The sequence below is a fragment of the Dermochelys coriacea genome, chromosome 6 (genome assembly GCF_009764565.3).
Source record: "Dermochelys coriacea isolate rDerCor1 chromosome 6, rDerCor1.pri.v4, whole genome shotgun sequence".
NCBI classification, from domain to species: domain Eukaryota; kingdom Metazoa; phylum Chordata; order Testudines; family Dermochelyidae; genus Dermochelys; species Dermochelys coriacea.
In genome coordinates this window covers 2,307,213-2,327,187 of record NC_050073.1, presented here as the reverse complement: position 1 = coordinate 2,327,187, position 19,975 = coordinate 2,307,213, and the positions used below count along the sequence as shown (strand labels likewise).

Sequence of the window (19,975 nt, the reverse complement as noted above, 5' to 3'; positions counted from 1 at the left end):
CTGCTCTGCATCCGCTCTCTCCCAAAGGGTAGATTAGGGCTTAGTCCCTTTGAAATTATGTTTGGGAGGGTATGGCCTATGAATGGCATACCGGTTCTGTCAGGGGAGTGGGAGCTGGGTAATGGTTTTTTGTCTCGGTATATGTGTTCCCTGTCTGCTGTTTTCTTGTCTCTTCACAGATATACTAAAAAATCCCAGCCTCTTCCCTTGGACTCTCCCATCCACTCCTTGCAGCCCGGCGACTCTGTGCTTGTTCGCACCTGGAAAGACGAGCCTCTCCAGGAAAAGTGGAAAGGACCCTACATTGTCCTGCTGATCTCCCATACGAAGGTCGAGGGACACAAGAACTGGATCCATCACTCGCGTCTGAAGGCAGTACCCACCCCTTCATCAGCAGAGCCGTGGACCGTCCACCGTGTTGACTCCTCATCTAGTGACGATCTCGGGCTAAAGTTACTGTTTTAGAGACACAAGCAGAGGGCACCTTAGTGCCAAAATGGGCCCACTCAAAAACTGGAAACCCTGGACCGGGAGGACCCCGGTAATAATTAATTGTGTAACCCTGTTATTTTCTATGCTGTTATTTCTAAACCGTGCATATCGGGAACATACTTCCTTTGTTTTACTTGCGCTCCATGTTGCTACTTTAACAAACCAAACTGATTGCTGGGTGTGTGCTCCGACTCCACTTTCCCCCAGAACAGGAGTGCCCCTTGTCATGCTGCCCTTAACCCTAGCAGAATTAGCCGCCACCAAAGAGCAGGAAAGTAGAAACTGAACGGACTCACCGTTCTGGGATAAGATCTCTTTGCAGCAAGCTACCTACCAGGATCAGGAGTACCCAGTTGCAGGGCTCACTCAGGGAGTGTTTTGTTTTACCCGAAACCAATCTGATCTCTATAGGCGTCCTGTGGGAAGGAGCTCCTGTGTTATTACACAGTGGGCCGATGGATATTGGATAAAAACCGAGAGGGGAGGTCAACAGTGTGGATGTAATGGTTCCTCTGGTGGTTAGAGCAGGGTGGGTGGGGAGCCAGGGCTCCTGGGTTCTGTCCCCAGCACTTGGAGGGGAGTGGGGTCTGGTGGTTAGAGCAGAGTGGGTGGGGAGCCAAGGCTCCTGGGTTCTGTCCCCGGCACTCGGAGGGGAGTGGGGTTTGGTGGTTAGAGCAGGGTGGGTGGGGAGCCAGGGCTCCTGGGTTCTGTCCCTGGCACTCGGAGGGGAGTGGGGTTTGGTGGTTAGAGCAGGGTGGGTGGGGAGCCAGGGCTCCTGGATTCTGTCCCCGGCACTCGGAGGGAAGTGGGGTCTGGTGGTTAGAGCAGGGTGGGTGGGGAGCCAGGGCACCTGGGTTCTGTCCCCGGCACTTGGAGGGGAGTGGGGTCTGGTAGTTAGAGCAGGGTGGGTGGGGAGCCAGGGCTCCTGGGTTCTGTCCCCGGCACTTGGAGGGGAGTGGGGTCTGGTGGTTTGAGCAGATTTGAATGCAGAGAGCTCTATTCAAGTTTTCATTATATATCATAAATGAGCCGTACCAATTGCCAGAGTCCGTGTGTCTGTCTGTCTATGCGCAGCTTAGGGCATGGAAAGCCACCAAACCAGCCAATCGCTTGCCACTTGAGGTGCTGTAATGAGGCAGCTCAGCGTGAGAGAGGATCAGCGGGTGAAGGGAGGGCAACACATTTCCAATTCACACGACGGTTTCCGTACAAAGCGCTCCCACCTGTGACACCGGGAGGGGACGAGGCATCGCGATGGCAGACAGCGGAGAAGCAGGCAAAAGGGCAAACGCAGGATTTCTGACTCACAGTTCAGTGACTGATGCGGAGCATGGGGGGCAAATTCCACAGTTGCTGCTGGTAAGAAAGACACAGTTTGTTACGGTCACTGAGATCAGAAACCAGCCCTGACTCCATTGGTGTCAGTGGGGTCGCTCTAGATTTGCCCAGGGTCCTTGATATCAGCACACACACAATGGGGGCGCTGAGCTCTGTAGGAGCCAGTACCTCACCCTCATAACTCACAGTCTAAACAAACAAGACAAATCCAGGTTAGGGAGGGGAAACTGAGGCATAGCACAATTCAGTGACTTGCCCATGGTCACATAGGGTGTGGGGAGGTGAACCCAGGAGTCCTGGAATCCTCCCTGGGCCATAAGGACAATAGCACTCCCCTGCTCTCCAACACCCAGCCTGGCTGATGTGTCTCTGAGGCCGGTGTGGAATAATTAGATTCTGCAGCACCTCAGCCTTCGTTTCACAAATTAATTCTCTAGTCCTCACTGGAAGGTGGGGCGGGGGGGGGGGAGCTACAAAGAAAATCATCCAACCATATGACAGGTCCCTGAGTCTGCAGAGAACCAGACATAATAGCTCTGAGCAGAGAGAACTGGCCGCATTTGTCTCCATTGGATTGTTCACTCTTGAAACTAATGATGTCACCTGGCACATCAGTGTAAATTGAATTGCTGATCATTTTGGTCGATGAGACAGGAGAAAGGCATGGGGATGACCCCAACGCGGGGTGGGGTAATTGGGAGTTGCCATGGAGAGTCTGAACAAGGATTCATGTCTATAATTTAACTCCTGTTTATTCTGAAGCCTAACAACAACCCTTTAAAATATCAGTTTTCAGTCTGTCACTGCTAATGGTCTCAGCAGAGGGGTGGGAGAAAGGGTGGGAGTGGAGCCCATGTGTGGTGGAGGCAATTGGGAGCTCACACGGGGAAGTGAGGAGTGTTCCTGTGTATAGTATCAACCCATGTTGACTCTGGAGTCTAATGATGACATGTAACAGTAGCAGTTGTCACTATTCCCCAGCTGATCATGTTAGTGGGGGTGGGAGTGCAAGCACCAAGGGAGGGGAAATGGGAACTGCTGCATGGAAGAAGAGGGGATTCAACCCCACAGTTTAACTCTGCAGCCCAAGGAGGATGCTTGAAATCATGAGTGTTCTTCATTTTTTTTTATCAGGGCAGCATGGAGATCCCAGCCAGGTCCCCTCATGTCGCGTGCTGCACAGATCCCGACCGAGATCCAGTGCTGAACAGACCCCAGAGATGAGGGCACTAGATGGGTGTTCTCAAACTGGGGTCCATGGACCCAAGGGGGTCCTTAGAGACTGCCATGGGGAGAGTCCGCAAAATAGCTTGTGCCCACACACTGAAAATTAAGTTTCAGGAACAGGCACCTGGCCAGTTTGGCCCGACTGTTGCTGTGGAGAACCCAGTTTTAGTTACAGAAGCAAGGAATGTGTCGCTACCTCTCCCAAGGACACAGATGTGGGAAGCATCATTCTCTGCCGTGACAGCGATGAAGACAAAGTTCAGGTCCCGACTGGAAGTGGAGAATGATTTACAAGTTCGCTTGTCACTAGGGTGACCAGACCGCAAACGTGAAAAACCGGGACAGGGGATGGGGGGTAATAGGAGCCTACCGAAGAAAAAGACCCCCAAAATCGGGACTGTCCCTATAAAAGCGGGACATCTGGTCACCCATCACCCCAAAGGTAGAAGCCCTGTGCAGTAAGAAGCAGGGACACCCATGGCCCTGACATCTGTAAGTCCGGTTACAGTATATTCTGTTTCTTAAAGCATTACTAACGGTCGGTGTTTCTATGAAGGACACATCTACTTTTGTCAATCACTTTCTCGGTTGGGGGGGGGCCTGATTGACACTGCATTAGAAAAGGGGCCCACCACCAACAACAACAAGTTTGCGACCCTCTCTGCACTAGCTCACGTGCCCTCCCCCCCCCCCCACCTGTGTAGGGTGACCATTTGTCCCGATTTTATAGGGACAGTCCCGATATTTGGGGCTTTTTTCTTATATAGGCTCCTATTACCCCCACGCACCCACTGTCCCAATTTTTCACACTTGCTGTCTGGTCACCCTACACCTGTGTAGCCCAGGGCAGAGAATCCCCCCCCCCCCGCCCACTTTCACCGGGGTCCCCCTGCCCTGAACCAGGGAACTGGGGTCTGGTTCAAGCAGCTGTTTCACCAGGATACCCAGGCTGGAGGGGGCCATGCAGAGAGGGGACCCCACCTTGCTGGAGGGGGGAGGGCTGAGCCCACGCGGCAGGGATCTGGGGGGGGGGAGCGATGAGAGGAAGGGGCAGGACCAATCAGCCGCGCCAGCTCCGGTTTCAGTTTCGTTTTCTTGGAACCGGGTCGTGTGAACGGAGCCCGACACAAGCCGGCTGCAGGAGGGAAGGGTCGTTTCTTCCCCTCAGCTGTGAGTTCCTTCCCGCGGGGCCCGCTGGGGTGCGGGGCCCTGGGGCTGGAGCGGGGCCAGAGAGAGGGTTGTGGGATCGGGGAATGGGCGGGGGAGAAAACCAGCCTCCTCCTGCCTGGGACCCTTCCCAGCCTGACCCCCATGTTACCCTATGGACGGGGCGCTGTCCCCGGCGGCCAGGAATGGCCCCAATACCCCAGTGCGGCGCTAGGGGGCGCTGTGCTGCAGGGAGTGGGGCAGGGGCGCAGTAGGGGGCGCTCTCCCCTGGCAGTCAGGGCTAGATCCAGTGCCCCAGTGCGGCGCTAGGGGTGCAGTGCTGCAGGGAGTGGGGCAGGGGCGCAGTAGGGGGCGCTCTCCCCTGGCAGTCAGGGCTAGATCCAGTGCCCCAGTGCGGCGCTAGGGGGCGCTGTGCTGCAGGGAGTGGGGCAGGGGCGCAGTAGGGGGCGCTCACCCCTGGCAGTCAGGGCTAGATCCAGTGCCCCAGTGCGGCGCTAGGGGTGCAGTGCTGCAGGGAGTGGGGCAGGGGCGCAGTAGGGGGCGCTCTCCCCTGGCAGTCAGGGCTAGATCCAGTGCCCCAGTGCGGCGCTAGGGGTGCAGTGCTGCAGGGAGTGGGGCAGGGGCGCAGTAGGGGGCACTCTCCCCTGGCAGTCAGGGCTAGATCCAGTGCCCCAGTGCGGCGCTAGGGGTGCAGTGCTGCAGGGAGTGGGGCAGGGGCGCAGTAGGGGGCGCTCTCCCCTGGCAGTCAGGGCTAGATCCAGTGCCCCAGTGCGGCGCTAGGGGTGCAGTGCTGCAGGGAGTGGGGCAGGGGCTCAGTAGGGAGGCACTCTCCCCTGGCAGTCAGGGCTAGATCCAGTGCCCCAGTGAAGTGCTAGGGGGTGCAGTGCTGCAGGGAGTGGGGCAGGGGCTCAGTAGGAGGGCGCTCTCCCCTGGCAGCCAGGGCTGTCTCCATTGCCCCAGTGCGGGGCTAGGAGGCATGGTGCTGCAGTGGATGAGTTGCGTGTGGTTTTTCGGGAGTTACAAACACAATCTGAAGTCTTTTCTCTGCAAAGCCCTTGCCCAGCCCTGGGGACCTGGGCCCAATGGCCTTTGAGACGATCCGCCGGGAACGGGAGCGACTCATCGCCCTCCTTCTAACAACCCCCGACCCAGTCTTGGACGAAGTGGCCTCACTGGGGATAGTCACCGAGGAGGAGTACGAAGCCTTGGAAAAGCTCTCGGAGCCCAGGGAGAGGATCCGAAGGCTGCTGATAAAGATCCAGAGGAAGGGAGAGCACGGCTGTGAGCAGTTCCTGGAGTGTCTGCAGAGCCTCTTCCCAGACTTCCTGCCGGATTTACAACCCCCAGCACGCCGTGAGTTGGGGCTTTCTGAGTCATTTCAGTTTTTAGCGGGATTCTGTAGAAGAGACATAAAATGTAGCCAGGAGATATTGCGACGTAACTGCGTATTGGTGACAGGTTGGACCAATGGTTAGAGTGGGGGCTGGAAGCTAGGAGTCAGGACTCCTGGGTTGTGTCCCAGGCTCTCAGTGGGGTTTTCCTAACAGATCAACCTCAGCATGTCTGTAACATTCCTTGAAACTAGGGCTGTCAAGCAATTTAAAAAATTAATCACGATTTAAAAAATTAATTGCAATTAATCACACGATTAATCGTGCTGTTAACAATAGAATACCATTTATTTTAAATATATTTGGATGTTTAGTACATTTTCAAATATATTAATTTCAATTACAACACAGAATACAAAGTGTACAGTGCTCACTTTATATTTATTTTTTATTACAAATATTTGCCCTGTAAAAACAAAAAGAAATGTATTTTTCAATTCACCTCATACTAGTACTGTAGTGCAATCTCTTTATCATGAAAGATGAACTTACAAATGTAGAATTATGTACAAAAAACCTGCATTCAAAAATAAAACAAAGTAAAACTTTAGCACCTACAAGTCCACTCAGTCCTACTTCTTGTTCAGCCAATTACTCAGGTAAACAAGGTTGGTTACAATTTATAGGAAATAATCCTGCCTGCTTCTTGTTTACAATGTCACCTGACAGTGAGAACAGGCATTCACATGGCACTGTTGTAGCTGACATTGCAAGACATTTATGTGCCAGATCCGCTAAAGATTCATATGTCCTTTCATGCTTCAACCACCATTCCAGAGAACATGCTTCCATGCTGATGATGGGTTCTGCTTGATAACAATCCAAAGCAGTGCCGACACATGTTCATTTTCATCTTCTGAGTCAGAAGCCACCAGAAGAAGGTTGATTTTCTTTTTTGATGGTTCGGGTTCTGTAGTTTCTGCATCGGAATGTTGCTCTTTTAAGACTTCTGAAAGCATGTTCCAGACCTCATCCCTCAGATTTTGGAAGGCACTTCCGATTCTTAAACCTTGGGTCGAGTGCTGGAGCTATTTTTTAGAAATCTCACTCTGGTACCTTCTTTGTGTTTTTTTCAAATCTGCAGTGAAAGTGTTCTTAAAACACACATGTGCTGGGTCATCATCCAAGACTGCTTTAACATTTAATATTTAACATGAAATATATGGCAGAATGTGGGTAAAAAAGAGCACGGGACATACAATTCTCCCCCCAAGGAGTACAGTCACAAATTTAATTGACGCATTATTTTTTTAATGAGCATCATGAGCATGGAAGCATGTCCTCTGGAATGGTGGTTGAAGCATGAAGGATCATATGAATGTTTAGAAAAAAGAAAAGGAGTACTTGTGGCACCTTAGAGACTAACAAATTTATTAGAGCATAAGCTTTCGTGAGCTACAGCTCACTTCATCGGATGCATTTGGTGGAAAAAACAGAGGGGAGATTGATATACACACACAGAGAATATGAAACAATGGGTTTATCATACACACTGTAAGGAGAGTGATCACTTAAAATAAGCCATCACCAGCAGCAGGGGGGGGAAAGGAGGAAAACCTTTCATGGTGACAAGCAAGGTAGGCTATTTCCAGCAGTTAACAAGAATATCTGAGGAACAGTGGGGGGTGAGGTGGCGTGGGGGGGGGGAATAACATGGGGAAATAGTTTTACTTTGTGTAATGACTCATCCATTCCCAGTCTCTATTCAAGCCTAAGTTAATTGTATCCAGGTTGCAAATTAATTCCAATTCAGCAGTCTCTCGTTGGAGTTTGTTTTTGAAGCTTTTTTGTTGAAGGATAGCCACTCTTAGGTCTGTAATCGAGTGACCAGAGAGATTGAAGTGTTCTCCAACTGGTTTTTGAATGTTATAATTCTTGACGTCTGATTTGTGTCCATTCATTCTTTTACGTAGAGACTGTCCAGTATGACCAATGTACATGGCAGAGGGGCATTGCTGGCACAGGATGGCATATATCACATTGGTAGATGCACAGGTTAAACAGCCTCTGATAGTGTGGCTGATGTGATTAGGCCCTATGATGGTATCCCCTGAATAGATATGTGGACAGAGTTGGCAACGGGCTTTGTTGCAAGGATAGGTTCCTGGGTTAGTGGTCTGTTGTGTGGTGTGTGGTTGCTGGTGAGTATTTGCTTCAGATTGGGGGGCTGTCTGTAAGCAAGGACTGGCCTGTCTCCCAAGATCTGGGAGAGTGATGGGTCGTCCTTCAGGAGAGGTTGTAGATCCTTGATGATGCGTTGGAGAGGTTTTAGTTGGGGGCTGAAGGTGATGGCTAGTGGCGTACTGTTATTTTCTTTGTTGGGCCTGTCCTGTAGTAGGTGACTTCTGGGTACTCTTCTGGCTCTGTCAATCTGTTTCTTCACTTCAGCAGGTGGGTATTGTAGTTGTAGGAATGCATGATAGAGATCTTGTAGGTGTTTGTCTCTGTCTGAGGGGTTGGAGCAAATGCGGTTATATCGTAGAGCTTGGCTGTAGACAATGGATCGTGTGGTATGATCTGGATGAAAGCTAGAGGCATGTAAGTAGGAATAGCGGTCAGTAGGTTTCCGATATAGGGTGATGTAAGCGATGGTCACATAAACACCCATCTCCTTTCTCTCTTGTCCAAGAAAGTTCCTGGAATTGCAAAGAAATCTGTAAGGCACTGAGGAGATGTCTATTTGTTGTCCCTTTGCAGGGTGCGTAACTCGGACAAATGATGCAGAGAATCCGGAAAGTGGCACATCCTCCAAGAAGAACGAAGCAGAAAACCCACAAGATGCTGTAACCTTGGGCAAAAATGAGCTAGAGAATCCAGGAGGTGCCACGTCCCTAGAGAAGAATGATCTAGAAAATCCAGAAACCGCTCTACCGCATGAGGAGAATGATCTAGGAAATTCAGACGGTAGCCCATCGTCAGGGAAGATTGATCCACAGAACTCAGAAGATGCCACATCCTCAGAGAAGAATGATCCAGAGAAGCTGGAAGAACCCGAGAAGGCAGAAGCCGTGTTGTCCTCAGGGAAGGGACTGGTGACACCAAATTCTGCGACAACCCCAATAAAGAATGAACCTGAAAATTCAGAAAATGCTTTACCTTCAAAGAATGATCCAGAGAGTCCAGGAGGTGCCAGATCCTCAGAGAAGGATGCAGCTGCTGTGTCCTCGGAGAGAGCAGATTTCAAAGGTACAGGACGGGTCTCTAGACTTGCCCCTGTAGGGCAATGCTTAAGAAGTATTTATGATTGTCCTGTACTGGGCACAGAACCTCAGGAGGGTTCTCCTCAGGACTGTATGGACAGGGACAGAGAGAAAGCTGTGCTAGATTTGGGATGCAGGAAGGATCTAGTTTCTGAGTGTTTGGACCCCTTGCAAGAGCAGAAGGTGATTCTGGCTGCATGAACCCAAACAGAAACTATTGCTTGTGAACATCCTGGGAGGGAAAAAGGTACTTCTTCTAATTAGGTCCATTGAACCAGGCCAACTCAACCAGAAACCACTTCACATTGCTTAGAACCTTGAGCTCAATTTCAGTGGCTCCAGCTACAAGCTTGGTTCCCCCTCTATCATTTCAGCAGGGGCTAAGGTAGAACTCCAGGTAGTCTGCAGTTTTCGAAGGGGTTCCTGAGATGAAGCAAGAATCTAAGGCTGCCACTTGAAACCCTAGGCTGGACAAGATCTATGGCCCAGATCTATAGGCTCCTACATGAGCTTAAGAGACTTTCACTTGTTTTGCTTTGTAGGGTCTGGAAATATCCCCAGCCATGGAGAAGGAAAGACCGCTGAAGGAAAAGGGAATATTGAAGGTAGGGTCAATACTCAGATCCCACTGACATCTCAAGGTCAACTTTGGAAGCTCTTCAAGGATGAAAGGGAAAGACTATGGTCTAGTAGGATAGCGCAGTTGGGGACTGGGAATCAGGACTCCAGGGTTCTAGAGTGTTAGGAGAAGGGGACACTGAGAGTCTGGGCTCCTGGGTACTAGTCTTATTGCGGTTTGGTGGATGGGATTTTAGAAGAACAGATGTGGGGGGCAAGATTGGAGGGATTCTCTGGGAAGGATTTGGTCCTGGTTTGGTTCAGTTCCTCACAGGGTTAGAGGTTTGATCTCTGATGAATGGAATTAGCTGTATGTGTCTCGTAGACTTTAAGGCCAGAAAGGACCATCAGATCATCTGGTCTGACCTCCTGCACATTGAAAGCCTCCTTGCCCACCCACTCCTGTAATAGACCCCTAACCTCTGGCTGAGTTACTGACATCTTCAAATCATGATTTAAAGACGTCACAAATCCACCATTTGCACTAGTTTAAACCTGCAAGTGACCCATGCCCCATGCTGCAGAGGAAGGCAAAAAAAAATTTAAAAAAAACACCCCAGAGTCTCTGCCAATCTGACCCTGGGAAAAAATTGCTTGCTTACCCCAAGCCTGGTGATCAATTAGACCCTGAGCATATGGTCAAGACTCACCAGCCAGATACCTGGGAAAGAATTCTCTGTAGTAACTCAGAGCCCTCCCCAGCTAGTATCCCATCACTGGCCGTTGGAAATATTTGCTGCTAGCGTTTGCAGACTGGCTACATGCCATGGTAGGCAGTCCCATCATACCATCCCCTCCACAAACATATCAAGTTCAGCCTTGAAACCAGTGAGGTTTTTTGCATCCCCCCCGGTTCCCCTTTGGAGGCTGTTCCAGAACATCCCTCTTCTGGTGGTTAGAAACCTGCATCTAATTTCAAGCCTAAACTGGATGATGGTCAGTTTATATCCATTTGTTCTGGTGTCAACATTGGCACTTAAGTTAAATAATTCGGCTGTAGCTCACGAAAGCTTATGCTCTAATAAATTTGTTAGTCTCTAAGGTGCCACAAGTACTCCTTTTCTTTTTGCGGATACAGACTAACACGGCTGCTACTCTGAAATCTCCCTCCTTGGTATTTTTCCCTCTGGTGTATTTATAGAGAGCAATCATGTCTCCTCTCAGCCTTCTTTTGGTTAGGCGAAACAAACCAAACTCTTTGAGTCTCCTCTCCTAAGGTAGGTTTTCCGTTTCTCAGATCATCCTAGTATCTCTTCTCTGCACCTGTTCCAGTTTGAATTCATATTTCTTAAACATGGGAGACCAGAATTGCACACAGTGTTCCAGACGAGGTCTCACCAGTGCCTTATACCATGGTACTAACACTTCCCTGTCTCTACTGGAAATACCTCGCTGGATGCATGCTAGGGACTGCATTCGCCTTTTTTGCGGCTGCATCACACTGGTGGTTCATAGTCATCCTCTGATCAACCAATATACCCAGGTCTTTCTCCTCCTCTGTCGCTTCCAAATGGTACATCCCCAGTGTATAGCAAAAATTCATGTTGTTAGTCCCTAAATGCATGACCTTGCACTTTGCGCTATTCAGTTTCATCCCATTTCTATTATTCCAGTTTTCAAGATCATCCAGATCTGCTTGTATGATATTCTGGTACTACCCCAGATTGGCAATACCTCTCAAGTTTGTGTCATCCTCAAGTTTTATTAGCACTTTTTTGCCAAGATCATTAATAAAAATGTTTAATAAGATTGGTCCCAAGACCAAGCCTTAAGGAACTCCACTAGTAACTTCACTCCAGCCCGACAATTCACCTTTCAGTACCACCTATTGTAGTCTCCCTTTTAACCAGTTCCTCATCTGATTTTAAATTCTCAAATAAAATCCCCATCTTCTCTAATTTAACTAATAATTTCCCATGTGGAATTGTATCAAATGCCTTACTGGCATCCAGATAGATTAGATTTACTGCATTTCCTTTGTCTAGATAATCAGTTATCTGAAATAAAGAGATCAAGTTGGTTTGGCACGTGCTACCTTTTATAAAACCATGGTATATTTTATCCCAATTACCATTTACGTCTATGTCCTTAACTGCTTTCTCTTTCAAAATTTGTTCAAGACCTTGCATACAAGTTTTGTTTAACTGACAGTTTCCTAGAATACATTTTTTTCCTTTCTTAAAATTAGGTACTACCTTAGAAATCCTCGTGGTATGACTCCTGAGTTTACAGATTCATTGAAAATCCTTGCAATTGTGCTTACAATTTCATGCGCCAGTTCCTTTAATATTCTTGGACGGTGATTATCCAAACCCATCCCAGTTTAGTCCCATTAAGCTGTTCCCTTGCAGATCCATCCCCTCTTCCATTCCTTGTAGGCTTTCAGCTTTCTCTTAATCACCTGTGTCAGATGCTTTCCCACCTAGCTTGGTCTTGGTCAATCCTTCCCTACGATTATTTTCCCTTTTCTTGGGATGCAGGCTTCAGATAGTTTCTGCGACTTTGACTTAAAGTAATTGCAAGCCACCTTCATATTCAGATCCTTGAGTTCTTTGGTTCAGTCCACTTGCCTAACTAATTCCCTTTATTTTTTAATGTTTGCCCTTCGGAAATCAAGGACCCTAGTTGCCGACCTATTTTTGCTTATCCTTCTATTTAGTTTAAACTCGAACCAAGATAGAACCAGCTGTTCTAGGAGTTTCCTGACTACTCACCAATGCCATATCTAAAATGGCATCATCTCTTGCAGGTTCAGCGATGGTTTGGTGAAGAAATCTATCAGATAGCACATACCCTTTAAAGCCCTACTGATAGCACCACTGCTTGAGCCATCTGTTGCCCATCATAATCTTGTCTTGCCTTTGGTCTCCTCCTCTAGGGACAGGTATAATCCCACTGATGATCACCTTAGCCTCCATTTCTTTAGACGTCTTCCCCAGCCTGGCATAGTCACCCTTGATGCATTCCAGTGAGAATCTAGCAGTATCATTTGTTCCCACATGAAGGACAATCAGTGGATTCTTTCCTGCTCCCATTAGGATACTTTCAGCCTCAGGTCTGCATCCTGTATCTTAGCTCCCAGCAGAGAGCACACCCCTCTGCTCTCAGGATCAGCTTAGCTGATAGGCCTGTCTATTCTTCTTAGTAAGGAGTCACCAATCACGTAGACCTGCCTCTTCCTTAAGTTGGTGTGATTCTCTGGCCTTCCTCCTGTTCTTTCTGGCTGTAAGTCTCTTGTTCTCTCTTGCAATCTTTTGAGAATCATCCTCTGTCCACTTGGGCTCCAAACTCTGGCTATCTCCACTGATTCTTCCCCCTCTTCATGTAGGACTAGCCATTCTTCTCTTCTTCCTTGTTCTACCATCTTGTTTTACTGCCTGCTGTTCCCCTTCTCATATTCCAGCTCAGGAAACCTGGTCCAGACCTCTATTTCTCCTTCACTAGCGGGTCTTTTCCTCTGCCTAATTCTTTTAGTCACATGCTTCCATTGACCACTTTCCTCCTCTGGCAGCATACCTCCAGTTGAGCTTCCATCTGCCAGTCTTGACTTTTCCCTTCAGCCTCCTCTTGCCTTCCCTCCATCATCTGCTCGAATCCCCTTTGAAACTCCACCATAGCATCTATCTGCATCTCCAAACCTCAGATCTTCTCTTCCATCAGCTCTATTAGGTAGCACTTCATCCAAATGAAGCTCTCTTCGGGTACTCGTTTCAGGATAATGTACATCCCACAACTTGCACATCCTGTCTTCTTCACTGTTTCTTCCATTTCTTGGCTAACTACCACTGCTGCCTCTGTATCTGTCATAACCTTCCTACCTAAGCTCCTGTCAAGGAAAAAACAAAAACAAAAGAAAAAAAAACAACTAAACAAACCCCAAAACAATGACAGAACACCCCACCCCTTCCCCAAACTCCCTTACAAATTTCCACACCAACTGCCACGTTTTCAGCTCTGTTTGCAGCCCAGACACCATGGTGACGGGAGCCCTGAACTGAAGCATTGGCATGGGAGCCAGCAGACACAACCCCTATTCCATGGCTCTGCCTTGCTTCATGCTCTGTCTCTCAGTCCTGTGCTTTCACCTCACCTAGAGTGGAACTGTGGGACACAGGGCAATGGGAAGGTCTGAGCAGGCTTCTCTTCTGGATCCTTAGATGGAGTGACCCCAGACTCGGATGTCTCCATGCCAGAGAGCAGAGCTGAGACACCAGGAGTTGCCATGTCGGTGGAGAGGAGCAGAGCCGAGACACGAGGAGATGCTGTGTCAGTGGACAGAAGTGGAAGTGAGGTTCCAGAGACCTTTCCCAACAAATTTCATGCAGGTAGAGTCCAAACAACATCTCCCAACCCAGGTCCCCCTGCCCTGGTGGTGAAACAGGAGCTGGGTCTCCATGGCCCATTCCATCCTTCGCCACTTGCTGAGTTGGCCAATGAGAAAGTCAATTAGGGCCCTCCACATTCCTGTGATTGTTCCATCCAGCGTCTCCATCTCTGTACACCTGCACCCGAGCTACAGCCTGCCCTCTGTGTATTGTCCATCTGTGAAGCATGTGGAAGATTCCAGGATTGTGTTACAAATACTATATGTAGATCTGTGGGGAATGGAAAGTACATCTTGTGGAGGATTCTGAGATTTCTAAATTTGGGATTTTCTCCCAAGATATAGAACAAATCCCCCAAACTGCAAAATCCTCTATGAACAAAAATTCTGAGGGGAAATTAATTGTTTCTGGGCCAATGGAAACACAGGCAGTTCTCCAGTGTCAGGAACCCAGCTGGCTCTGGGCATGGTGACCTACCAACCCAGTGAGCTCAGATGGGCCCAATAAACCCACACTAAGTGACTGTGCTCCCTGATTGGACAAAAGGCTCACAGGTCCCTATTTAAGCCCGGTAGCAACAGCACCACAGTGGCTGCTCAATGCATTCCACACCCACAGCTGAGTCAGTCCTGCTTTCTGTTTCCTGTCCAGCTCATAGATTTTGGTCCCCTCCATTGAGATTAAACGATCTGGCATTTAGCAAGGCTGGTGTCCGTCCCTGTATTCACACACTGGTCTCAGCACCTGTAGCTGAGTCTCTCAAGGCTCAGGCCCAGTTCAAGACCCAGAGAAATCACAGCTGGGGTCTGTAGATATTTCCCGGGTCTGTGAGTGGAAGCATGGGAAGATTCCACCCCAGGGAAGTAAAGGCTTGAGGCCTAAATCTTGGGAAAAGAGAGACTGAGAGGAGGCCAAGGTGCAGCTGGCCCTGAGCTGTGACACCATCCCGTGTGGTGACACCTTTGATTACATCTGCAGGGAGAAGAGGAGCCTTGAAGACCGTCCTGTCCAAGCTGAGACTCAAGAAGTTCAGAAACCAGAAGCTCAGACTGAGGGATCTCCTGCAAATCAGCCCAGAATGCCTGAAGGACTCGACTCCTTACACCTTCGGAGATTTGCCTTGGCATTTCCTGAGAAAACTCATGGCTCTGAACGGGACAGCCAGAAGCACAAGCCTTTGGCAAGGGGCATCTGATGAGGACACAAGTGAGGATGAGGAGGGTGGCATGAGAGGGGTTGTGTTTTCTCTAAGGGAAGACAACTCTAGGGCTTCTCTGCACCCCCTCGATGTTCTCTGTGCTGTTCTGATTTGCTCAGACAGTTTCCTACAGCAGGAGATCCTGTCCAAAATGTCCATGTGCCAGTTTGCCCTCCCTCTGCTGCTACCTGCCCTCAACACTTCCAAGTGCACCCTAATGCTGTGGGCCATGAGGGACATTGTGAGGAAGTGGAGGCCGCACTCCCTGGCACAGAGCAGAGGGTTCAGAGAGGAGAGCCTGGTGCTCACGTCAATGCCAACCGTTTCCTTTGTGCGGATGGGGAGCTGCAGCTTCTCCAAGTCCAAACTCCTCAATGAGGTTCTCAGCCCCTCCCAGCAGCACCACGATTTCTTTATTCACCGTGACATGGATTCTGGGAATGTCCCTCGGGAAATCGCAGATGGGCTGGTTGAGATTTCCTGGTATTTCCCTGCTGGGAGGGAGAATTTGGATCTTTTCCCAGAACCCATTGCAGTTACAAACCTGCGGGGAGACATTGAGTCGCAGTGGCTGCAGTTCAGCTTTTTAACAGAGATCTCCTCAGCAGTGTTCATATTAACTGAGAGCATCAGTGAGAGAGAATACATGCTGTTATCATCTCTGCAAGGATCAGCCACTAAATACTACTTCATCCTTAATAATCAGTCTGGGAAAGCCAAGGAAACGGTGGGACTCCTCAATATATTAGCCCCGCTGCTGGATATGAAAAAATCACAACTTCTAGTGAAAGAGCAGAGCAACAACAGCGCGGAGCTGGTGAAAAAGCTGCAATCCACCCTACAGGGCATCATTACCTCCTCTCCCAAGAGCATGAGCATCCAAAACATGGCTGTGACGGCGCGGGAGCTAGGGATCCAGGTGGAGGAGGACAGTAGAGAATGTCGGACTGCATTGGAGCACATTAAAGAAATCACCGCAGAAATACAGGATGTGGCAAAGTACAAGAGGGAAATGCTGAGGCTCCAAGGGGATCTGTGGAAGAGCTTGGCTGAAGTGGAGAAAGAGCTGTGCCGGATGAAAGGCCAATGGGACGTCCCTCTGGAAGACTACAGATCCCAGCTGAGACAAAGGTGGTTGGAGCTACGCAGGCAGCAGAACCAGTGTGACCTCACCAGTGGGATGGTTAAATTTATTAGCGGGATAGGACAATTGCGTCCAGCCGAGAAACATCACTTCCTGAAATGGATGAAGTTCCACCTAGATCACATCGCCAGGGGGAACCTCTCTAGGCTCCGGACTGAGTATAAAGAGAAATGTTGTGCTCTAGGGGATGATGCACAACAGCTGGCAGAACTGGACGAACTAATCTGTGCCAGCTCCTTAGGGGTGGAGCATTTCATGCGTGAGTTGGGGCAATTTTACGAGGCTGAATGCTCAATGGTGAAAGAAGGGAACATGGGGAACATCCAAAGGCAATTCATCCATCTCCCAGGCATAGCAGCTGACCTGATGCTGGAAGGGTTTCCCATGGAGCTGATTGATGGAGATGCCTCCAACATCCCACTGCAGTGGGTGACAGATGTTCTGACTGAGCTCCATGCCAAGCTGGGGGGAAGGTCCAGAATGCTGGTTCTAACGGTGCTGGGAGTGCAGAGCACTGGGAAATCCACCCTCCTCAACACCATGTTTGGCCTGCAGTTTGCAGTGAGCAGTGGCCGATGTACGCGAGGAGCCTTCATGTCCCTCATTAAAGTGGCAGAGAACTTTCGGCAGGACCTGGGCTGTGATTTCATTCTGGTGATAGACACAGAAGGCCTGAAAGCCCCGGAACTGGCCAAGCTGGAGGACAGTTATGAACACGACAATGAGCTGGCCACACTGGTGATTGGACTGAGTGACATAACCATCGTTAACATGGCCATGGAGAATGCCACCGAAATGAAGGATGTTCTGCAAATTGTGGTCCATTCATTTCTCAGAATGGAGGAAATTGGGCACAAACCCAACTGCCAGTTTGTGCATCAGAACGTCAGTGATGTGTCTGCATATGAGCAAAACATGAGGGACAGGAAGCATCTCCTGGAGCAGCTGGATGAAATGACCAAAGCTGCAGCGAGGATGGAAAAGCAAAGCAGGGAGATGAAATTTTCTGACATCATGGACTATGATCCGGAGAAGCACAGTTGGTACATCCCTGGGCTGTGGCACGGAGTCCCTCCTATGGCACCAGTGAACATGGGATACAGTGAGAGCGTATGTGAGCTGAAGAAATACCTGTTTGAATTCATGAGGAATCGATCACCTCGCAGAGCCCCCAAGGACATTCCTCAGTTCATCAAGTGGGTGGGGAGCCTCTGGAATGCCGTGAAACACGAGAACTTCATCTTCAGTTTCAGAAACAGCCTGGTGGCTGAGGCCTATACCCAGCTGTCTGTGATGTATGCGGTGTGGGAGTGGGATTTCCGCAAGGAGATGCACCTCTGGATGTCCAAAGCCGAAACCACCATCCAGAACGAATCCCCAGACGATCTGGGTCCAGACACCTTTGAGAAACTAAGGCTGGAAGTTCACCAGATGCTGCACAGTGGGGAGCAGAAGATGCAGCAGAGTTTACAGAGCTACTTCGAGAGTGGAACTGGGAACCTTCATTTGGTAGAGAAATACAGAGAAGATTTTCTCCAGAGCGTGACATTTCTCCGGCACGAACTGGAGAGCTATCTGCTCTGTAAATCTGAAGAGGCCATTCGTATCCAGAAAGGTCGGAGCAAGATAGACCATCTGCAGGCCAGGTACATGAAAACCATTGAAGGGAAGGTGAATAGGCTCTTGCAGGACTGCAGGGAAAGGGACAAGGAGCTAAAGCTCACGGAACTGCAAAGAGAGTTTGCCAAGATGTGGAAGGAAACCTTAGCAGAGCTGCCACTGGAGAGCTTACCCCTACGACAAATTCATAAAGACATCCACTACCAGCTGTGCAAGGACCTGGAGAACAGAGGGAGTTTGGTCAAGCAAATGCTCCATAAAGCCCAGAGCTTATTGACCTATCAAAGCAAACCCATCTGCATGAAGAAGGAGTATATGGACTTGGCTTGGTACAAAGTGCCTATGGAGTTAATAACTCAGCAATGTTGGCATGAGTTGGAAGAGTTCACAAAGTCCCTGGTGGAGGAGTGTAGGAGGTACGTTAGGCAGAAGGTCCACTCCCAAGGGGATTATGACCAGACCTACTGCAGGGAATTGCTGTGGATGATCAATGAGAGGCTTCAGGAGAAGATCATTGGGAAGATGAGCACCAGTGCTTCCTTCGAAGTTGATTTAAAACTTCACATCCTGGGGGAGGCGGCCAGCGCTTTCCAGAAGATGCACGAAGACTTTCTCAAGAAGAATGACCCTCAGCATCGCCTGGAGGAGCTGAGACCTCAGTATTTCTCCACCTTCAGAGACGTTTATTATGAGAAGGATGCCTGCCAGAAGAGAGCTTTTGATTTCTGTGACCGGTGTCTGAGACCTGCCCTGTGGGAGTATATGAAAAAGAGACTCGGGATTGAGATAGTGGACAACTTTCTCAGCAGTGGAGAATGCATCGAATATGGCAGCCGGAGCTTCTTCCAGTTCACTGTGCAGAAGAAGCTGCTGGAGGAGATGGACTTCAGTAACTATGTGAAATACATCAATAACTATGAAGTGTTTATCAAATCTTGGATCCAGACACGCCTGTTTGAGCACTACAGAGAGACGGGGGGTTTGAAGGAGCTGGAGAGAGTGGTTCTAGCCACAATAATGAAGAAAATCCAGAACACTCTGGAGAGCTCTGAGTGCCAAGACGCCCTCACCGTTTCTGAGTTCTTGGACCATTTTTGCCAAGTGATGTGCAAGGAGCTGGTCATCTCCAAGGACAGTTTGGAGGTGATCCTCTTCAAGAACACAGCCAGTGTCAGGCAATTCTCAGCCGACATCAATACCTTCCTTCCCCAGGTGGAAGAAGGTACCCTCTCAGAGTGGGAAGAGCTGAGCAGGGAAATGGTCTTCACACAGCTCCAGTTCAAGCCCCAGGATGAGATCTTCAAGCGCGTGTTTGGCTGTGGGAAGCAGTGTCCGTTCTGTAACGTCCCCTGTGAAGCAGGAGGCAGTGACCACAAGGAGCATTTTGCATCAGTGCATCGGCCTCAAGGGCTGGGGAGATACAAGGATGAGACAAGCAAGAGACTTATATATTCTTTATGCTCCTCTGATGTGGTTTCTTCATTGTTATTTAGAAATCTGCACACAGCCTTCCAGTGGCATCCCTACAAAGATTATCGCCAATTTTACCCCACCTGGCGCATTCAACCGGACCCCAGCATCAACGCCTCCGATTATTGGAAGTTCATATTCAAAAAGTTCAATCACCAGTTTGCCAAAGAGTACAAAGCGGATCCTGCCGATCTCCCCACAGAGTGGAAGAAAATAACCAAGAAGCAGGCTCTGCAGAGCATCCAAGAGGCCTTTAACATAGAATAGAGGCAGGCTCTCTGCATTATGATACAGTCTTTAACTTCACAACAGGGCACTGTCAGTCTTAATCCCGGCATTTTGCTACTTCCCAGGGCTTGAATTTGCCACCTGAAGGCTCCTTTAATGTAGTTCTTTGTATACAATTACCTAGGTTTAAAAAAAATAAATGGAAAAACAAAGCAATTCCTTTGTGTGGCATCATAATGACACCTCCATAGCTCCTCAGCAGGGCTTGAACATTTAGATCCTCCCGCACCCACTCCACCGGTTAAGCTCACCAAGTAACTGACAGCAGTAGTAAGTTGTCATCCTCCCTGGGGACCGGCCAGCAGAGGGCAATGAGGGACACATTTTGCCAGTGGATTTCATAGATATTTGCTGAAGGAGAGGAATGGTGAGACTCAGGATTCCTTGTTCTGTCCTTGGTTCTGAGGGGAGTGTGCACCAGCGGTCCTGTCATAGACTGATCTGTCCATTCCCCCACATCTTGACCCATTTTGACCTGTTCCTTCCACCATGTCCCC

The 19,975-nt window shown here is 49.3% G+C and overlaps 1 protein-coding gene across 5 annotated transcripts; it reads left to right on the top strand.

The window, feature by feature from the left end:
• Positions 1–336: 336 nt before the first annotated feature.
• On the top strand, positions 337–19,634 carry LOC119857002 (interferon-induced very large GTPase 1-like). Of its 5 annotated transcripts, XM_038405218.1 has the most exons (8): positions 337–541; positions 1,567–1,851; positions 2,965–3,549; positions 5,277–5,577; positions 8,313–8,801; positions 9,358–9,420; positions 13,591–13,758; positions 14,737–19,634. In XM_038405218.1, exons 3-8 carry the CDS (start codon positions 3,535–3,537, stop codon positions 19,455–19,457), a joined length of 5,757 nt encoding a protein of 1,918 aa, XP_038261146.1. In that variant the 5' UTR covers positions 337–541; positions 1,567–1,851; positions 2,965–3,534; the 3' UTR covers positions 19,458–19,634. The 5 variants fall into 5 exon arrangements, with proteins under 5 accessions (XP_038261146.1, XP_038261148.1, XP_038261149.1 ...); XM_038405220.1 differs by lacking the exon at positions 1,567–1,851; XM_038405221.1 differs by lacking the exons at positions 337–541; positions 1,567–1,851; positions 2,965–3,549 and adding an exon at positions 4,139–4,227.
• The last annotated feature ends 341 nt before the right edge of the window (positions 19,635–19,975 follow it).